This window comes from Ovis aries, chromosome 6, assembly GCF_016772045.2.
Source record: "Ovis aries strain OAR_USU_Benz2616 breed Rambouillet chromosome 6, ARS-UI_Ramb_v3.0, whole genome shotgun sequence".
NCBI lineage: Eukaryota > Metazoa > Chordata > Mammalia > Artiodactyla > Bovidae > Ovis > Ovis aries.
Genome location: NC_056059.1, coordinates 85,972,920 through 85,990,483, shown reverse-complemented (window position 1 = coordinate 85,990,483; position 17,564 = coordinate 85,972,920). Strand labels below are relative to the sequence as shown.

Sequence of the window (17,564 nt, the reverse complement as noted above, 5' to 3'; positions counted from 1 at the left end):
GGCTACTGCATTCTCAGGCTCTGCCTTGGAGGAGGAAAGAGGCTCAGAAAGATCAAGTGGATTCCTCAAGGTGACACAGCAAGTAAAATGCAGTGCTTGGCTCAGAGCTCAAGTATTTCTGACAGTTTGACCCCCCCGGCCATGCATTCTTGATTTCATGGGGATTTTCGACCATGATGTCAAACTTGGGAGAAATGGTTTGACTCCAGGGCCACAGGGCTCAGAATGAGTACCTTGTGAAAGGCTGAAGTGGAGTCTCCTCTATGAAGAAGGACAAGCTTGGTCTCTGATGCCACAGTGGTGAGCAGTTAATTAAAGTAGCTCATTTTCAAATGAAGCTAAGTGGACAGAAAAGACCAAGCTCTGAGCCTTTAGAGTGGGAACACTGACTCCAAGACCAGAGATTACCAGAAAAATAACCCTAGGGAGTATCAAATAGTGAGAACTCACACAAAGGAAACCACTTGAATTCAAGACCCAGCATCATCCATCCACCAGTAGCACCTTGTGCAGGACACCTCATCTAATCAACAAACAAAACAAAATTACAAACCCAGTCATCAGCAGACGGGATTACCACCTCACTCAGCCTTGGCCATCAGGAAAAATAAACAAACAAAAACTCAGCACAAATCTCATCCTATATGAAGTTTACACAAACCACTGGACCAACCTTAGGAGGGCAGAAACCAAAAGGAAGAAAGAAATCAACCTTGACGCCTGGGAAAAGGAGACCTCAAACACAATAAGCGAAAACAAAAAATGAAAAGGCAGAGAAATACTACACAAATGAAGGGACAAACTAGAAACACAGAAGTCAAAAAAAAAAAAAAAGAGGAAATAGGTAAACTATCTGAAAGAGAATTCAGAATAATGATAGTAAAGATGATCAAAAACCTTGAAAACAAAAGAGAGAAAATGCAAGAATCAATTAACAAAGACCTAGAAGAATTAAAGAATAAACATACAAACAACACAATTACTGAAATTAAGAATACTCTAGAAGGATTCAATAGCAGAATATCTGAAGCAAAAGAAGGAATCAGTGAACTGGAGATAAAATGGTGAAAATAACTTCTGAAGAGCAGATACAGTAAAAAGAATAAAAAGAACTGAGGATAGTCTCAGAGACCTCTGGTACAATATCAAACACACCTACATTTGGATTATAGATGTCCCAGAAGAAGAAGAGTAAAAGAAAGGATATAAAAAAATGTTTGAAGAGATTATAGCTGAAAATTTCCCCAACATGGAAAAGGGAATAGTCAATCAAGTTCAAGAGGCACAAAGATTCTCATACAGGATAAACCCAAGGAGAAACATGCCAAGACACATATTAATCAAACTAACAAAGACTAAACACAAAGAAAGAAAAAGATAGTGCTAAGTTGTGTCTGACTCTCATGATCCCATGAACTGTAGCCTGCCAGGCTCCTCTGTCCATGTAATTCTCCAGGCAAGAATACTAGAATGGGTTGCCTTTTACTTCCCCAGGGGAACTTTCTGACCCAGGAATTAAACTCAAGTCTCCCACATTGCAGGCAGATGCTTTACCAATTAAGCTATGAGGGAAGTTTCAAACACACACACACACACACACACACACACACACACACACACACACACACACACACACACAAGAATATTAAAAGCAGCAAGGGAAAAGCAACAGGTAACATACAAAGGAAACCCCAAAGACTTAACAGCTGATCTTTCAGCAGAAACTCTTCAGGCCAGAAGGGAATGGCAGGATATATTTGAAGACCTGAAAGGGAAAAGTCTACAACCAAGATTACTGTACCCAGCAAGGATCTTATTCAAAATTGATGGAGAAATAAAAAGCTTTTCAGACAAGCAAAAGTTAAGAGAATTCAGTACCACCAAACCAGCTTTATAACAAATGTTAAAGGGACTTATGTAGTCAAGAAATACAAGAGAAGAAAAAAGATCCACAAAATCAACCCTAAACAATTAAGAAAATGGCAATAAGAACATATATATCAATAATTACTTTAAGGGTAAATGGATTAAATGCTCCAAACAAAAGACACAGACTGGCTGAATGGATACAAAAAGAAGACCCATATATATGCTATCTATAAGAAACACGCTTCAGACTTTGAGACACAGACTGAAAGTAAGAGGATGGAACAATATATTCCATGTAAATGGGAAGCAAAAGACAGCTGGAGTAGCAATCCTCATATCAGATGAATTAGACCTTAAAATAAAGAAGATTGCAAGAGATAAGGGAGGACACTACATAGTGATCAAGGGATCAATCCAAGAGGAAGACATAATTATCATAAATATCTATGTACCCAACAAAGGAGCACCTCAATACATAAGACCAACACTAGCAGACAAAAAAGGAGAAATTGACAGCAACACAATAATAGTAGGAAAGTTTAACATGCCATTCACATCAATGGACAGATCATCAAAACAGAAAATTAATAAGGAAACACAAGTCTTAATCACATTAGATGAGATGGATCTCCTTGATACCTTCAGGACATTCCATCCAAATGCAGAAGAATACACCTTCTTCTCAAGTGCACATGGAACATTCTCCAGGATAGACCACATCTTGGGTCACAAATCAAACCTCAGTAAAATTAAGAAAATTGAAATTGTATCAAGCATCTTCTCTGACCACAATGCTATCAGACTACATATCAATTACAAGAAAAAAACTACAAGAAGCACAAACACTTGGAGATTAAACAACATGTTTCTAAATAAACAACAGGTTACTAAAGAAATAAAAAAAATCCTAGAAACAAATGACAATGAAAATACAACTCAAAACCTATGGGATGGAGCAAAAGCAATTCTAAGAGGGAAGTTTATAACAATACAATTGTACCTCAAGAACCAAGAAGAACACCGAACAATCTAACTTTACACCTAAAACAACTGGAAAAAGAAGAACAGTAACAACAAAAATTAGTAGAATAAAAGAAATCATAAAGATTAGAGCAAATATAAGTGAAAAAACACATGAAACAATAGTAAAGATTAATAAAATTAAAGCTGGTTCTTTGAGAAGATAAACAAAATTGACAAACCTTTTAGCCAGGCTCATCAAGTCAAAAAGAGAGAAGAATCAAACCAATAAAATTAGAAATTAAAAAGGAGAGGTTTCAACAGACAATGCAGAAATACAAAGGATTATAAGAGACTATTATGAACAACAATATGACAATAAAATAGATAACCTGGAAGAAATGGACAGTTTCTTAGAAAAGTTCAATCTTCCAAGACTGAACCAAGAAGAAACAGAAATTATAAACAACTCAATTATAAGCCCTGAATTTGAAGCTGTGATTAAAAAAAAAATTCCCTAAAAACAAAAGCCCAGGACCAGATGGCATCAAAAGAGAATTTTATCAAACATTTAGAGCAGAGCTAATGCCTATCCTTTTAAAATTCTTTCAGATAATTTCAGAGAAAGGAACACTTCCAAACTCATCCTACAAGGCTACCATCACCCTGATACCAAAACAAGGTAAAGACAACACACAAAAAGAAAATTACAGGCCAATATCACTGATGAACATGGATGTAAAAATCCTCAACAAAATTTTAGCAAACAGAACTCAGCAACATATCAAAAAGCTCATATACCATGATCAAATTGTGTTTATTCCAGGGCTGCAAGGATTAAATCAATCAAAGTGATACACCATATTAACAAATTGAAAGATAAAAATCATAATATAATCTCAATAGATGCAGAAAAAGCCTTTGACAAAATTCAGCACCTATTTATGATTAAAACTATTCAAAAATGGGCATAGAAGGAACCCATCTCAACAAATAAAGGCTATATATGATAAGCTTACAGCAAATATTATTCTCAGTGGTGAAAAACTGAAAGCATTCCCCCTAAGATCAGAAATAAGATGAGGGTGTTCACCTTTGCCACTATTATTCAACATATTTCTGGAAGTCCTAGCTACAGCAATCAGAGAAGAAAAAGAAATAAAAGGAATCCAGATCAGAAAAGAAGAAGTAAAGCTCTCACTGTTTGCAGATGACATGATACTGTACATAGAATAGACAACACTAAAGATAGTATCAGAAAATTACTAGAGCTAATCAGTGAATTGAGCAATGTTGCAGGATACAAAAATCACTTGCATTTCTATATACTAACAATGAAAAACCAGAAAGAGAAATTAAGAAATCAATCCCATTCACCACTGCAACAAAAAGAATTAAATATCTTGGAATAAACTAACCTAAGGAGACAAAAGAACTGTACACAGAAAATTATAAGACACTAATGAAAGAAGTCAAAGATGACATAAACAGATGGAAGGATATTCCCTGATCCTGGGTAGGAAGAATCAATATTGTGAAAATGACTATAGTACCAAATGCAATCTACAATCCCTATCAAGTTACCAATGGAGTTTTTCACAGAACAAGAACAAAAAATTTCACGATTCATATGCAAACACAAAAGACCCTGAATAGCTAAAGCAGTCTTGAGAAAGAAAAATGGAGCTGGAGGAATCAACCTTCCTGACTTCAGATTATATTACAAAGCTACAGTCATCAAGACAGTATGGTACTAGCACAAAAACAGAAGTATAGACCAATGGAATAAAAGCCAGAAATAAACCCATGCACCTACACGTACCTTATTTTTGACAAAGGAGGCAGGAATATACAATGGGGCAATGACAGGCTCTCCAATAAATGGTGCTGGGAAAACTAGACAGCTACATGTAAAAGAATGAAATTAGAAAACTTCTAACACCATACACAAAGAAAAACTCAAAATGGATTAAAGACCTAAATGTAAGACCAGAAACTATAAAACTTTAGGAGGAAATCATAGGCAGAACGCTTGATGATGTAAGTCAAAGCAGATCCTCTGTGACCCACCTCCTAGAGTAATGGAAATAGACATAAAAGTAAACAAATGGGACCTGATTAAACTTAAAAGCTTTTGCACAGCAAAGGAAACTATAAACAAGGTGAAAGATAACCCTCAGAGCTGGAGAAAATAATAGCAAATGAAACAACTGACAAAGGATTAATTTCCAAAATATATAAGCAGCTCATACAACTCAATACCAGAAAAACACACAACCCAATCAAAAAGTGGGAAAAAGACCTAAACAGAAATTACTCCAAAGAAGACATACAGATGGATAACAAACACGTGAAAAGATGCTCAACATCACTCATTATTAGAGAAATACAAATCAAAACTATAATGAGATATCACTTTACACTGGTCAGAAAGACCATCATCAAGAAGTCTACAAACAATAAATGCTGGAGAGAGTGTGGAAAAAACAGAGCATTCTTGCACTGTTGGTGAGAATGTAAATTGATACAACCACTATGGAAGATGGTATGGAGATTCCTTTAAAAACTGAGAATAAAACCACCATATGACCCAGCAGTCCCACTTCTAGGCATATGCCCTGAGAAAACCAAAATTGAAAGAGATCCATGTATCCCAGAACTATTTACAATAGCTAGAACATGGAAGCAACCTAGATGTCCATTGACAGATGAATGGATAAAGAAATTGTAGTACATATACACGATGGAATATTATTATTCAGCTATAAAAAGTCAGTTCTAATGAGCTGGATGAACCTAGGACCTATTATACAGAGTGAAGTAAGTCAGAAAGAGAAAGATAAATAACATATTTTAACACATATATACTGAATCCAAAAAAATGGTACTGAAGAATTTATTTACAGGGCAGAGAAACAGACATAGAGAATAGACTTATGGACATGGGGGGAGGAGAGGAGAGGGTGAGATGTATGGAAAGAGTAACATGGAAACTTACATTATCATATATAAAATGGATAGCCAATGGGAATTTGCTGTATGGCTCAGGAAACTCAAAAAGGGGCTCTGTATCAACCTGGAGGGGTGGGAGGGGTAGAGAGATGGGAGGGAGGTTCAAAAGGGAGGGGATATATGTATACCTATGGGTGTACAAAAAAGATCTTCACCACCAAGATAATCACGATGATGTGATCACTCACCTAGAGCCAGACATCTTGGAATGTGAGGTCAAGTGGGCCTTAGGAAGCATCACTATGAACAAAGCTGGTGGAGGTGATGGAATTCCACTTGAGCTATTTCAAATCCTGAAAGATGATGCTGTGAAAGTGCTGCATTAAATATACCAGCAAATTTGGAAAACTTAGCAGCGGCCACAGGACTGGAAAAGGTCAGTTTTCATTCCAATCCCAAAGAAAAGCAAAGCCAAAGAATGCTCAAACTACTGTACAATTGCATTCATCTCACATGCTAGTAAAGTAATGCTCAAAATTCTCCAAGCCAGGCTTCAGCAATACGTGAACTGCAAACTTCCAGATGTTCAAGCTGGATTTAGAAAAGGCAGAGGAACCAGAGATCAAATTGCCAGCATATGCTGGATCATGGAAAAAGCAAGAGAGTTCCAGGAAAACATCTATTTCTGGTTTACTGACTATGCCAAAGCCTTTGGGTGTGTGGATCACAATAAACTTCTGGAAAATTCTGAAAGAGATGGGAATACCGGACCACCAGACCTGCCTCTTGAGAAACCTATATGCAGGTCAGGAAACAACAGTTAGAACTGGACATGGAATGATAGACTGGTTCCAAATCGGGAAAGGAGTACATCAGGGCTGTATATTGTCACCCTGCTTATTTAACTTCTATGCAGAGTACATCATGAAAAACGCTGGGCTGGAAGAAGCACAAGCTGGAATCAAGATTGCCGGGAGAAATATCAATAACCTCAGATATGCAGATGACACCACCCTTATGGCAGAAAGTGAAGAGGAACTAAAGAGCCTCTTGATGAAAGTGAAAGAGGAGAGTGAAAAAGTTGGCTTAAAGCTCAACATTCAGAAAACGAAGATCATGGCATCTGGTCCCATCACTTCATGGGAAATAGATGGGGAAACAGTGGAAATAGTGTCAGACTTTATTTTGGGGGGCTCCAAAATCACTGAAGATGGTGATTGCAGCTATGAAAATAAAAGACACTTACTCCTTGGAAGGAAGGTCATGACCAACCTAGACAGCATATTGAAAAGCAGAGATAGTACTTTGCCAACAAAGGTCTGTCTAGTCAAGGCTATGGTTTTTCCAGTGGTCATGTATGTATGGATGTGAGAGTGGGACTGTGAAGAAAGCTGAGCGCTGAAGAATTGATGCTTTTGAACTGTGGTGTTGGAGAAGACTCTAGAGAGTCCCTTGGACTGCAAGGAGATCCAACCAGTCCATCCTAAAGGAGATCAGTCCTGGATGTTCATTGGAAGTACTGATGCTGAAGCTGAAACTCCAGTACTTTGGCCACCTGATGTGAAGAGTTGACTCATTGGAAAAGACTCTGGTGCTGGGAGGGATTGGGGGTAGGAGGAGAAGGGGATGACAGAGGATGAGGTGGCTGGATGGCATCACCGACTCGATGCATGTGAGCTTGAGTGAACTCCAGGAGTTGGTGATGGACAGGGAGGCCTGGCGTGCTGTGATTCATGGGGTCACAAAGAGTCGAACATGACTGAGCGACTGAACTGAACTGAACTGATGGCTGATTCTGGAGAAGGAAATGGCAACCCAGTCCAGTATCCTTCTCTGGAAAATCTCATGGATAGAGTAGCCTGGTGAGCTGCAGTCCATGGGGTTGCAAAGAGTTGGGCACGACTGAGCGACTAACACTTACTTACTCATGGCTGACTCATGTTGAGGTTTGACAGAAAACAGCAAAATTCTGTAAAGAAATTATCCTTCAGTAAAAAGTAAATTAAAAAAAAGAAAAGTTGTTAAAAATACTCCCCCCTTATTCTTTAACAGACTTTATTTTCTACAGTGATTTTATTTTTAAAGAATTTTAGATTGACAGCAAAATTGAAAGGAAGTTAGAGATTTCCCACATATCTTTTGCACCTGCACATCCAAAGACTTCTCATTATCAGTAACATGTCCTCTCTATTTTGTCAGACTTGTTAGATATTTAGCAATTTTGTTGATTTTCTAAAAAAAGAACGGAGTTTTTCTTTTCTATTAATTTTGTTAATATTTCACTGTTTTTAATTTCATGGATTTCAGATCTGTTGTTTTACATGCCTACTGTAAGTTACTTTTTTTCTTAAATAAAATATCATGCATTTGATTTTCTTCATCTTCCCCCTACAGATCATTTATTTGGCTCGAAATGCAAAGGATATTGCCGTCTCATTTTACCACTTTGACTTAATGAATAATTTGCAGCCTCTTCCTGGAACCTGGGGAGAATATCTAGAGAAATTCTTGACTGGAAATGGTAGGATGGCCTTAGCTAAAAATTAATGTCACTAAACATTATTTTTAATAATATTAACCATTACAAGTATGAATTTCCCTTTCAAAACACTTCTTTTTTCAAATTAGTAACAAGTACATTCAAAAATCATTTCAAATTAAATCAAATACATTTAATATTTGCTATGACATTCAATATATAAACCTGGTATTAAACATCAGCTTAATGAAAATATTCTCAAATCTCTTTTCAGTCGATAAAAACCCATTCTCAGTTCCTACTCACAACAGAAATTTATTTGTCCAAATCGTTAGTTAAATACATTTACAGTAGTTAGATAAACAAGTGATATAAGTACTTCATAAAAGAATAGTTTTCTTCTGCATGTGGCCAAGTGTAACCTATTGGAGGTCAATGTATTTCCATTTGAAATGTTTCTTTTGCAATTAATATATTTAGAAATCTGAAATTTGTGCATCCATATGTAGTGGATTATATATACTTGTTTATATAGACTTTATAGTTTCAGTTCCTTGATTACTAAATTCCACAAAATATTTGTATAATTTGATTTATTTTTCACAAACAAATCTTCAGTTTGACAAATGTTTATGGAAATAAACTATTTCTCTGGTTTTAGTGGCCTATGGTTCCTGGTTTAATCATGTTAAAAGCTGGTGGAAGAAAAAGGAAGAACACCCGGTACTTTTCTTATTCTATGAAGATATGAAAGAGGTAAAATAGTAGAAATACATTATAGAAAATTCCTCAACTATATCCTGGAGCAAAAGGATTAATAGTTTTTTCAATTAATCTATGGAGTTCAAATGATATAATTGCTTTGCCTATTTTCCATGTCTGTTTACCCAGATCTTGCTAAGATCTTTAATGAATCTAATTGTGAGATCAGTGACATTTTAATCCTCTTATCCTTTTTAATCATTGTGTTTCTCTTGAACACCTTTCTTTTCAAATTTGTCTCCTTCATTTAATGGGTTATCATTCTGTCATGGTTTTCCTGTGAATCTCTATCATTTAGTCATCATTTTTTTGAACTCTTTTTTATAGATTGATGATCATATCTATTCCCACGGTTGCCAAAACTATGTGCTAATTACTCACCAAAAACTCCATTTTAATTTCTAACCTGAATTCAGATCCTTGTTTTTCTTAAAATGACCCTCAAATTTAACATGTTGAAAATTAAACTCCTCTTGCTTCTCTCTCTTTCCAAAAGGTAATCCTTTTCTTTTATTCTGTCTTTTGGTTAATGGTGTTTGGTTGTTCATTCAGTGTTGAAAGTTTGAAAGTAAATTGTCCTCATTGACTTTCACGTAGTGAATACGGTTCCATTTTCTCCTGAACACCCCATTGGTTTACATGCCCTACCTATTATATCTTGTGTGCCCCTCTCTTTTACATTCTTCCTAACTATTAGTTCAGGGATTCATAAAGATTTTTCTAGCCTACCATATGAACTAGTATTAGCCTAAATACGATTGCAAAGTTCCAGGCCTGTCCTCAGGCTATTTTATTTCATTAGCAAATACACACATGCACACACACACACACACACACAACCATGGAAACCAAGCTTATCTAGTAAAAGCCTGAACATGCAAATAAGGATATCTTGTGGAATTTCAGATTCTTGATAGAAGGCATATCTACCTTTCTTGTAACTGCATCCACAGTACTTACAACAACTACCACATATATAGGTGCTCATGGCCACTTATTGTATGCATAAGTGATTGCTTGAATGAATGAATGAGTAGTGGTTGCAAACATTTGTGTGGTGTGTGTTAGTTGCTTAGTTGTGTCCAACTCTCTGCAACCCCATAGCCTGTAGGCCACCAAGCCCCTCTGTCCATGGGATTCTCCAGGCGAGAACACTGGAGTAGGTTGTCATTTCCTTCTCCAAAAAGAACTATAGAAAGAAGGTGAAGTTGCTCAGTCATGTCTGACTCTTTGCGACCCCATGGACTGTAACCGCCCATGCTCCTCCAGCCATAGAATTTTCCAGGCAAGAGTACTCTAGTGGGTTGCCACTGGAGTGGGTTGGACAGGACTAAGTGAGGAACACTTTCACTTTTTTGTATTTGATCCTACTCAGCACAGAAACCTTACCTTATGTAAAATCTCTCTTGTTGCATATATTTCTGAGAAACTCTCAGGGCATTTCTCATATCTTATCAATAAGAGTCCTTTTCTACTCTGTCCAGGCTCCCACTCTCTATCACACTTACTTGTAGCTCATAGAGAATCTGCGATCTAAACATTACCATTGCCCCTTTATGACAGTTTGCTGGCAATACAATACACAGCTGTAAAACTAGAGTGGTTTTATGAAACCACTTTTAAAAAGTGGTGCTCTCCCTTGGGTGCTTGATTAATCAGAATTAAGTTATAAGTTTTTCATAAGACAGAAAATTGTCTTTCTGTGCCAAGTATTTTCTTTTTACTTTCTGGAGACCAAAGTGAAACTTATTCACTTTATGAAGAGAGCAAATTTAACTTCTGGATGTGGTTCTTTTTCTCCATAGGATAAATAAAATAATACATTTCCTAGGCTGAGCTGGTATCCAAATTCTGAGTCAGACGTCATGCTGCTCCCCACATTACACTCTTGTGTCAAATATTTCTCTCCTTATTCACTGAAAATGCCTTTTTCAGGTCAATATATGCATATTGATTTATGGTCTGGCCTAATCAGTTCTATAAGAATATCCTGATATTTTGAATCCCACTCAAACTTACTATACATTAAACTTGTTAGACAGCATTTTTTCCTATCATGGTTATATTTTAGACAATGTTATAGAAATGGTTTTCATATAAAAACAATAATATGACAAAATTATAAGTATAGACCAAGAATAAAATTCAGAGAGAAGTCTAGTAATTTACATCAGGTTTATGAATGTCTGCATCAATTCTCAAACTCTCAATCAATGAGGTGAAAAAGAAGTAGAAGCTAGCACTCTCTGCTTTAACTTCTACTTGTCTATAAATTAGCATCATCATTGATACTTTGGCAGTGTCCAAATTATTCTCAAACACTACAAATATGTAAGAGAAATTGCTCTATATTTGTTGGTCTGTCCATATGTTTCTTTTCTGTTTTCAATACTAACTTTTCTCTTAATCTTTTCTCCACTATTATCATTTCTGACATTTAAGTCATGCTAACCCCTGGCATCCCATTAGTAGCCATCTCAGTGTTCTCTTGTCAAGGTCTGATACATAAAATACTGTCAGAACTTCCATTATAGGAAACTCTTTACCAAAACATAAACGTGCAAACACATTCAATACACATACACACACACACACTCAACAGACACAGAGTTAATAAGACATATTATTAAAGAGTTGTGTCCCTACTACATAACAGATACAATCCAAATCCTTCAGCAGGACATCCAGTGATGTTCTAAATTTTATCCCAATTCATCTTTACTGCCTTGTAGCCTCTCCTCACTCCTATGAACAGCTCAACCCCAACCCCAACCACTTTTCTTTTTTCTCACTTGAACACAGTGAGTTGATGCTTCCAAGAGTTGTATTTTCTTTACTGGAAATTTACTCTCCAGCTGCTCAGGAGACTGCATCTGGGTAAACTGACACATCTTTCTAAATTAAGCTTAAATGTTAATCCCTTCAAAATCTTTCTAGATATATCTATATAGATTTTTGCTTAGCTTCCTAAAAAGTTACAGATATTAAGTTAATGCCATTAGAATTTGAAAAAATTATTTATTTCTCAGATTTTTTTCTTCTTACTCCCAATGACTAATGAATAATTTGGGTCCTGATATCTTTGCAACTTCACTGGAGTTTGTTTTTAATAATGTACATCCAAGCAAGATTTCATCAGTGTTTATAAATTTTAAAAATATCTTCAGTTTTTCCTGAGTTTATTACATTACTTTTTTATTAAATTTTATTATTCTAAACAAGAAACCAATTTGGAGGAGTAACAGAAAAATAAAGACAGAAGAAATAAAGATACTGGGTCCCTAAAACAGTCAGTTTTCAAATTTAACTGCAAATTGGGCTTAAAATTTTTGCTACAATCTGTTTTACTAAATGCTATTAATAATTATGTTTAAGTTTATTATTATTGTACTTTGAGAAAAATAAGACTTAGAATAAGCAAAATATTTCCACACTACCTTTACTAAACATAAATTATTGATCTTCTTTCATTTTCATGATTTTTTCACACTATTTTAATGATTTATCATTTACCATTTTCTTGGGTGTATCTCTACCCTATTGATAGAATCCAAAGCAAGAAATCAAGAAGGTTATTCAATTTCTAGAGAAAAACCTGGATGATGAGATCTTGGATAAGATAATCCATCACACATCATTTGAAATGATGAAGGACAACCCTCTAGTGAATTATACACATCTACCAAGTGAAGTGATGGACCACAGCAAGTCCTCATTTATGCGCAAAGGTTACTATTTTCTGAGTTTATTTTTCCTTTCTGCTTTCTTATGAATTGCTCTGAAATGAAGGTGAGCTTTGTAATCTCTACCCAGTTATTTAGCCAGTTTGGGACTCAATTTTTTCATCTGCAAAATAAGGACACTAAAAATACGTACCATAAAAGTCGCTGAGTTAGATTAAAAATTATTAAATGGAATAATGCATGTAGATCTGTTATTGGAACACCTTGAGTACCTAATAATCTTTCTCCCTTTCTTTACAACCCTGCAAAATGGGAATGGTTTTGTTACTTCTGATGTGAGTCATTCTGTATTTTTTTATTCCTAAAACTTAAAACTTTGTTTAAATTGGCACAGACCTCCTCCTTCCTCCCAGTAATAAATTAATGTCAGTCAGTGCAGTACCATCTTCTCCATAGACTCATTATTATTAGAAAGCAGTGGTCATTTTGTTAAGCAGGATTCACAAAGAGAAAGGGCATGTGGGAAGTTTTTGTTCCCTAAAAATGCTATCTGAATTATGTTAACGGTAAACATGGAATCTAAATGTAACTTAAGATAACAATACAGAAATATGACATTCACTGTCAAAATACAGCTCTATTTCAATTAAGTAAAGTACTATAAATTGTGGGTTATTATATGTGGTTTGGGTAAAAAATGTGTTATTATCTTAAATATGAGAATTTATCCACCTAGTCATGTCACCCTATCTTTTCAATATTCTTTACTGAACATGTGGATTAAGACCCTCGATTCTGAAAGTATTATATGATTACAGAATTTTCTAACACATTTTTCTCTATACCTTAGTGTACACCTAGTGTTTTCAAATTATGTTTTTTTTTAAATTTTCAAAACACTACTTAAAAGGTAAGCTCTAGTATAAGAGGTCAAGGCTAATTTTTCATTGTAAATGGTGCATTACAAGTTTGAACAAATAAGACTGATGTAATACAGCACACAACAACACACACACACATGTTTTCCTGGTGGAAGAAACAGAGACAAAAAAAACAAACAACAACAACAAACCCTTATTAATTAAATAAGGCAAATTTTCGTTATACCAGATCATTGAATGTAACTTCCAAGAGAGCTTTTCCCCTAGTCAAAAAAATTGATGCCATTGAATGATATCTCATTAGGGTATAGAAATAACCTCAGTATCTGGATTCCATGGTTTCTACAACTTCAAAGGAAGAGAGTCCACAAGAAAGATAATCTTTCCACCCGAGTAGTGAAGGACACAACTTTTGTGGTCAGATTGCTCTGGAATTTATCCAGGCTGTGCCATTCCCTGAACCTTTGACATTGCATACACTAATAAATCTGCCAAAGTTCTAGTTACATCACTGATAAAAAGGAGAAAAGAATAACATCTGAAGCACAAGCTTTGGGGAAGGATATTCATGGAAGATATGTAAGGTTACACTGCATTTTTTTCTGACCAAAAGTGATATACACAAAAGTAGCAAGTCATATTATCTTGCAGTTTAGTATGTTCTTATCTAATATAACATTTATTTGTTTATTCATACATTCAATAACACTTAAAAGATATCTTTTATTTGTTAGTTAATATTTGAGAAAAGGTCTTCATGAATAACTATATGCAGATCATATTTTCTAGAATGTAAATAACACATATATGCTCAAGAAGCTCATACTGGAATGGAGAATGGATACTGGAAAATTCTGAAAAGCGAAGTATGAACAAAGGGCTAAGAACAGTTTTGAAGGATTCCACTCTGGATAATCAAGGTCATAGTTTGGTCACACAATATTAATGATGATAGGGAGATGATAAAGGGCAATGCTTATGCTTATGTCCCAAACTGCTACAAAACAGAAAATCCTGGGATTTGGCCAGAATTTATCTTATCAAAAATTTTTTATACTTCCTCACTCTTGTGAAGCAAATGTGTTTGTGTATAGAATATTTGTACTCAAAATAGAAGATTATTAGAATGCTTTATATATCTCTTTATTGTTTAAATCTACACTTCCTCTTTTCAACTATCCCAATCATGAACTATCCTCACAAACATTCCAAAGAACTATCAGCTTCTGGTGAAAATAGAATAAAGTATAATAACCAGGGAAACAATTTTGTCTATGGGGATGTCTCTTGTTAAAATGATTTAAAATCTTCACGAGGCCATCATGGTTTAATAAGACTTGCAGTTCAATATGGTTGTATTTATCTATTTTTAAATTTTACTTATTTTTGGTTGCTCTGAGTCCTCATTGCTGCACACTGGCTTTGTCCAGTTTTGGCAACTGGGGGCTACTCTCTAGTTGCGCAGTACATGCTTCTCTTTGTGGTGGCTTCTCTTGTTGCAGACAGGAGGCTCTAGGGCATGTGGGCTCGGTAGTTGTGGCATCCAGGCTCAGTAGTTGTGCTCAAGGGCTCTAGAGCATGAAGTCAGTAGTTGTGGTGCATGGGCTTAGCTGCCCAATGGCATGTGGGGTCTTCCTGGGTCAGGGACAGAACCCATGTGTCCTTGATTGGCAGGCAGATTCTTAACCACTGGACCACCAGGGAAGTTCAATTTAATGTTAAATAAATTGCAAAATTAATGTTTTCCTCCAAACACATCAGCAGTACATTAAAAATTTATTTTTCAAACAAATATTTTTAAGCATCCAAGAATAAAAGATAAAATGTAAATTTATATCCCAATAGTTTCACTTCTATAAAAATTGTTCAGTGATTTTATATTTTGATTTTAATGCTATTTTTCTCCTCTATAATTAAAATAAGCTGTATCTAGTGAGTTCAGGGAACACAAGAATCATCCAAATATCCTAACATCCTCATTTATTATTTCTGGGAAAAGATATTTATCAACTTTCTGTTTCACGGTTTGACTATACTCATGACCAGTTCTTTGTACAGTTTCCAAAAGCAACTCATCAAAGACAGTAAAATATTCCCTGGTCATTGATTCAGTGACCACTGGTAACCCTATGATCTGGGACAATTAGAAATACTAAAATAATCTCTTTCAGGAAATTATTGTACAGTTGCAAATTTAGACAAGAAAACTAACCCTTCTTATAATGTTTCTTTAAAACCAGAGTCTGTTTAATTATGAACATGTCAAAGAGTTAGTTGTTCAACTGTGTCCAACTCTTTGTGACCCCATGGACTGTAGTCCACCTCTGCCCATGGAATTCTCCAGGCAAGAATACTGGAGTGGGTAACCATTCCCTTCTCCAGGGGGTCTTCCTCACCCAGGAATCAAACCTGGGTCTCCTGCATTGCAAGCAGATTTTTTATCATCTCAGTCAGCATAGAAGCCTGTTGTTTATTTATATATAGATGGCAGTAATTACCAATAAAAAAAGAAATGAATTTTAAAGTATTTAAATAGAAAGGCTTCCTTTAAACTCTTTCAGTCTTTCATTTTGGTACACAATGGCTTTTCCTTCATAAAGAAAATACTTTATTCTTTCATATGTTTTCTTATTTGTAATTTTTAGGGATTGCAGGTGACTGGAAGAATTATTTCACAGTGGCCCAAAATGAGAAATTTGATGCCATTTATAAGAAGGAAATGTCTGAGACTGAACTTCAGTTCCGTACAGAGATTTGAGGAACCTAAATTGAAAATGTGAAGAAAGAAGTCTGATCTGCAGTTTGGTGAAATAAGGACAGTTAGGATTTAATTTGGACAATTGAATGGTTTTATAAAGAAAAAAAAAAGTGCTTCTAAGCCTTGATTTTTCAATCTGGTTAATCATTCTCTCTGAGAGTCCCTAAAAGTAGGACAAACTGTCACCTTTTCATAAACGATTCCTTCCTTTTCCTTGTGGTTTAAAATTAAGTTCTAGTCCGTACTAACATGGCTCAAGAAATGCTGCTTTAATACTGGTACTGTGTTTCCTAGCTCTGCCCCAATTTCCCTTTCCTGAAAATTTGACCCAGAACACTTTGTGCCATTACTCTGTGTCTTCAGGATTTCAAGTTGTTCCCTGAGTCATAGCTCATCTGGCCTTGCCTCCGTTGGAATTACACGGTTCATGTCTCAGATAGTATGGTTCAGGTTTTGGAAACGTTGTTTCTATACCTAATTTCTGTTTATCCAAATTCCTAAATTCCGAGTATGTAATTTTCAAGTCTCCAAAGATGAAAGATCATCATTAGTCTCCCTACGGCTATTCCCTGGGAATAGGAGCTCTGCTCTAAGCACCTAAGCTGAGGACAGGAACTTACTTCCTATGGAGAGTCCTTCCAGATTTCAACAGCTTCCTGTGATTCCTGAGAATTTCCTATTGCCATGATATGGTTACATTTGGGAGCATCTTGGTTTCTTCATCTTGTATCTGAACAGATGTAGATCCCTTAATAATAGTTTCAATATTTCGCATACAATCTGGTGCCTACAAGAGATTCTCTAGGCTGAATCTCCGCTACACGTTCCCAACCCAATGTCTTTTCTACCCATTTTTCTACTCTTAGGTCTATCTGTTGGTCTCTTTGATGGATTTTTCCTTGGAATATGTCTTTTAGTAAGCATGTATAAGTTTTAAGGTAAACTTTTTCCAGAGATGTCTCATTACAAGAGATCTCTTATATCTAAGAGATATATTAGCATTCTTTTATTTTTAATTGAACGTAGTTGATTTACAATATTATGTTGGTTTCAGAAGTATAGCATTGTGAGTCAATTGTTTTTAATAGACTGTACCCTGTTTAAAGCTATTACAAAATAAAGACTATGTCTTTCTGTGCTGTGCAATACAAACTTGTTGTTTATTTATTTTAAACGTCATAGTTTGTATAGCTTAAATACATACCATTATTTTCTCTGTC

The 17,564-nt window shown here is 35.5% G+C and overlaps 1 protein-coding gene across 14 annotated transcripts in view; it reads left to right on the top strand.

Moving 5' to 3' along the window:
- Positions 1–17,564, top strand: part of LOC101120084 (sulfotransferase 1B1) — a 45,595-nt gene that overhangs the window by 19,931 nt on the left and 8,100 nt on the right. For 5 of the 14 annotated variants that reach the window (XM_012180100.4, XM_027971051.2, XM_060417168.1 and 2 more), the window contains 4 exons: positions 8,176–8,302; positions 8,922–9,016; positions 12,570–12,750; positions 16,232–17,496. In XM_012180100.4, coding sequence (XP_012035490.2) covers positions 8,176–8,302; positions 8,922–9,016; positions 12,570–12,750; positions 16,232–16,344 — 516 coding nt within the window. In that variant the 3' untranslated portion in view covers positions 16,345–17,496. Of the gene's footprint in view, positions 1–8,175; positions 8,303–8,921; positions 9,017–12,569; positions 12,751–14,375; positions 17,497–17,564 lie in introns of those variants that run through there. The other 9 variants (XM_042251485.2, XM_060417167.1, XM_060417166.1 and 6 more) reach the window with 3 other exon arrangements.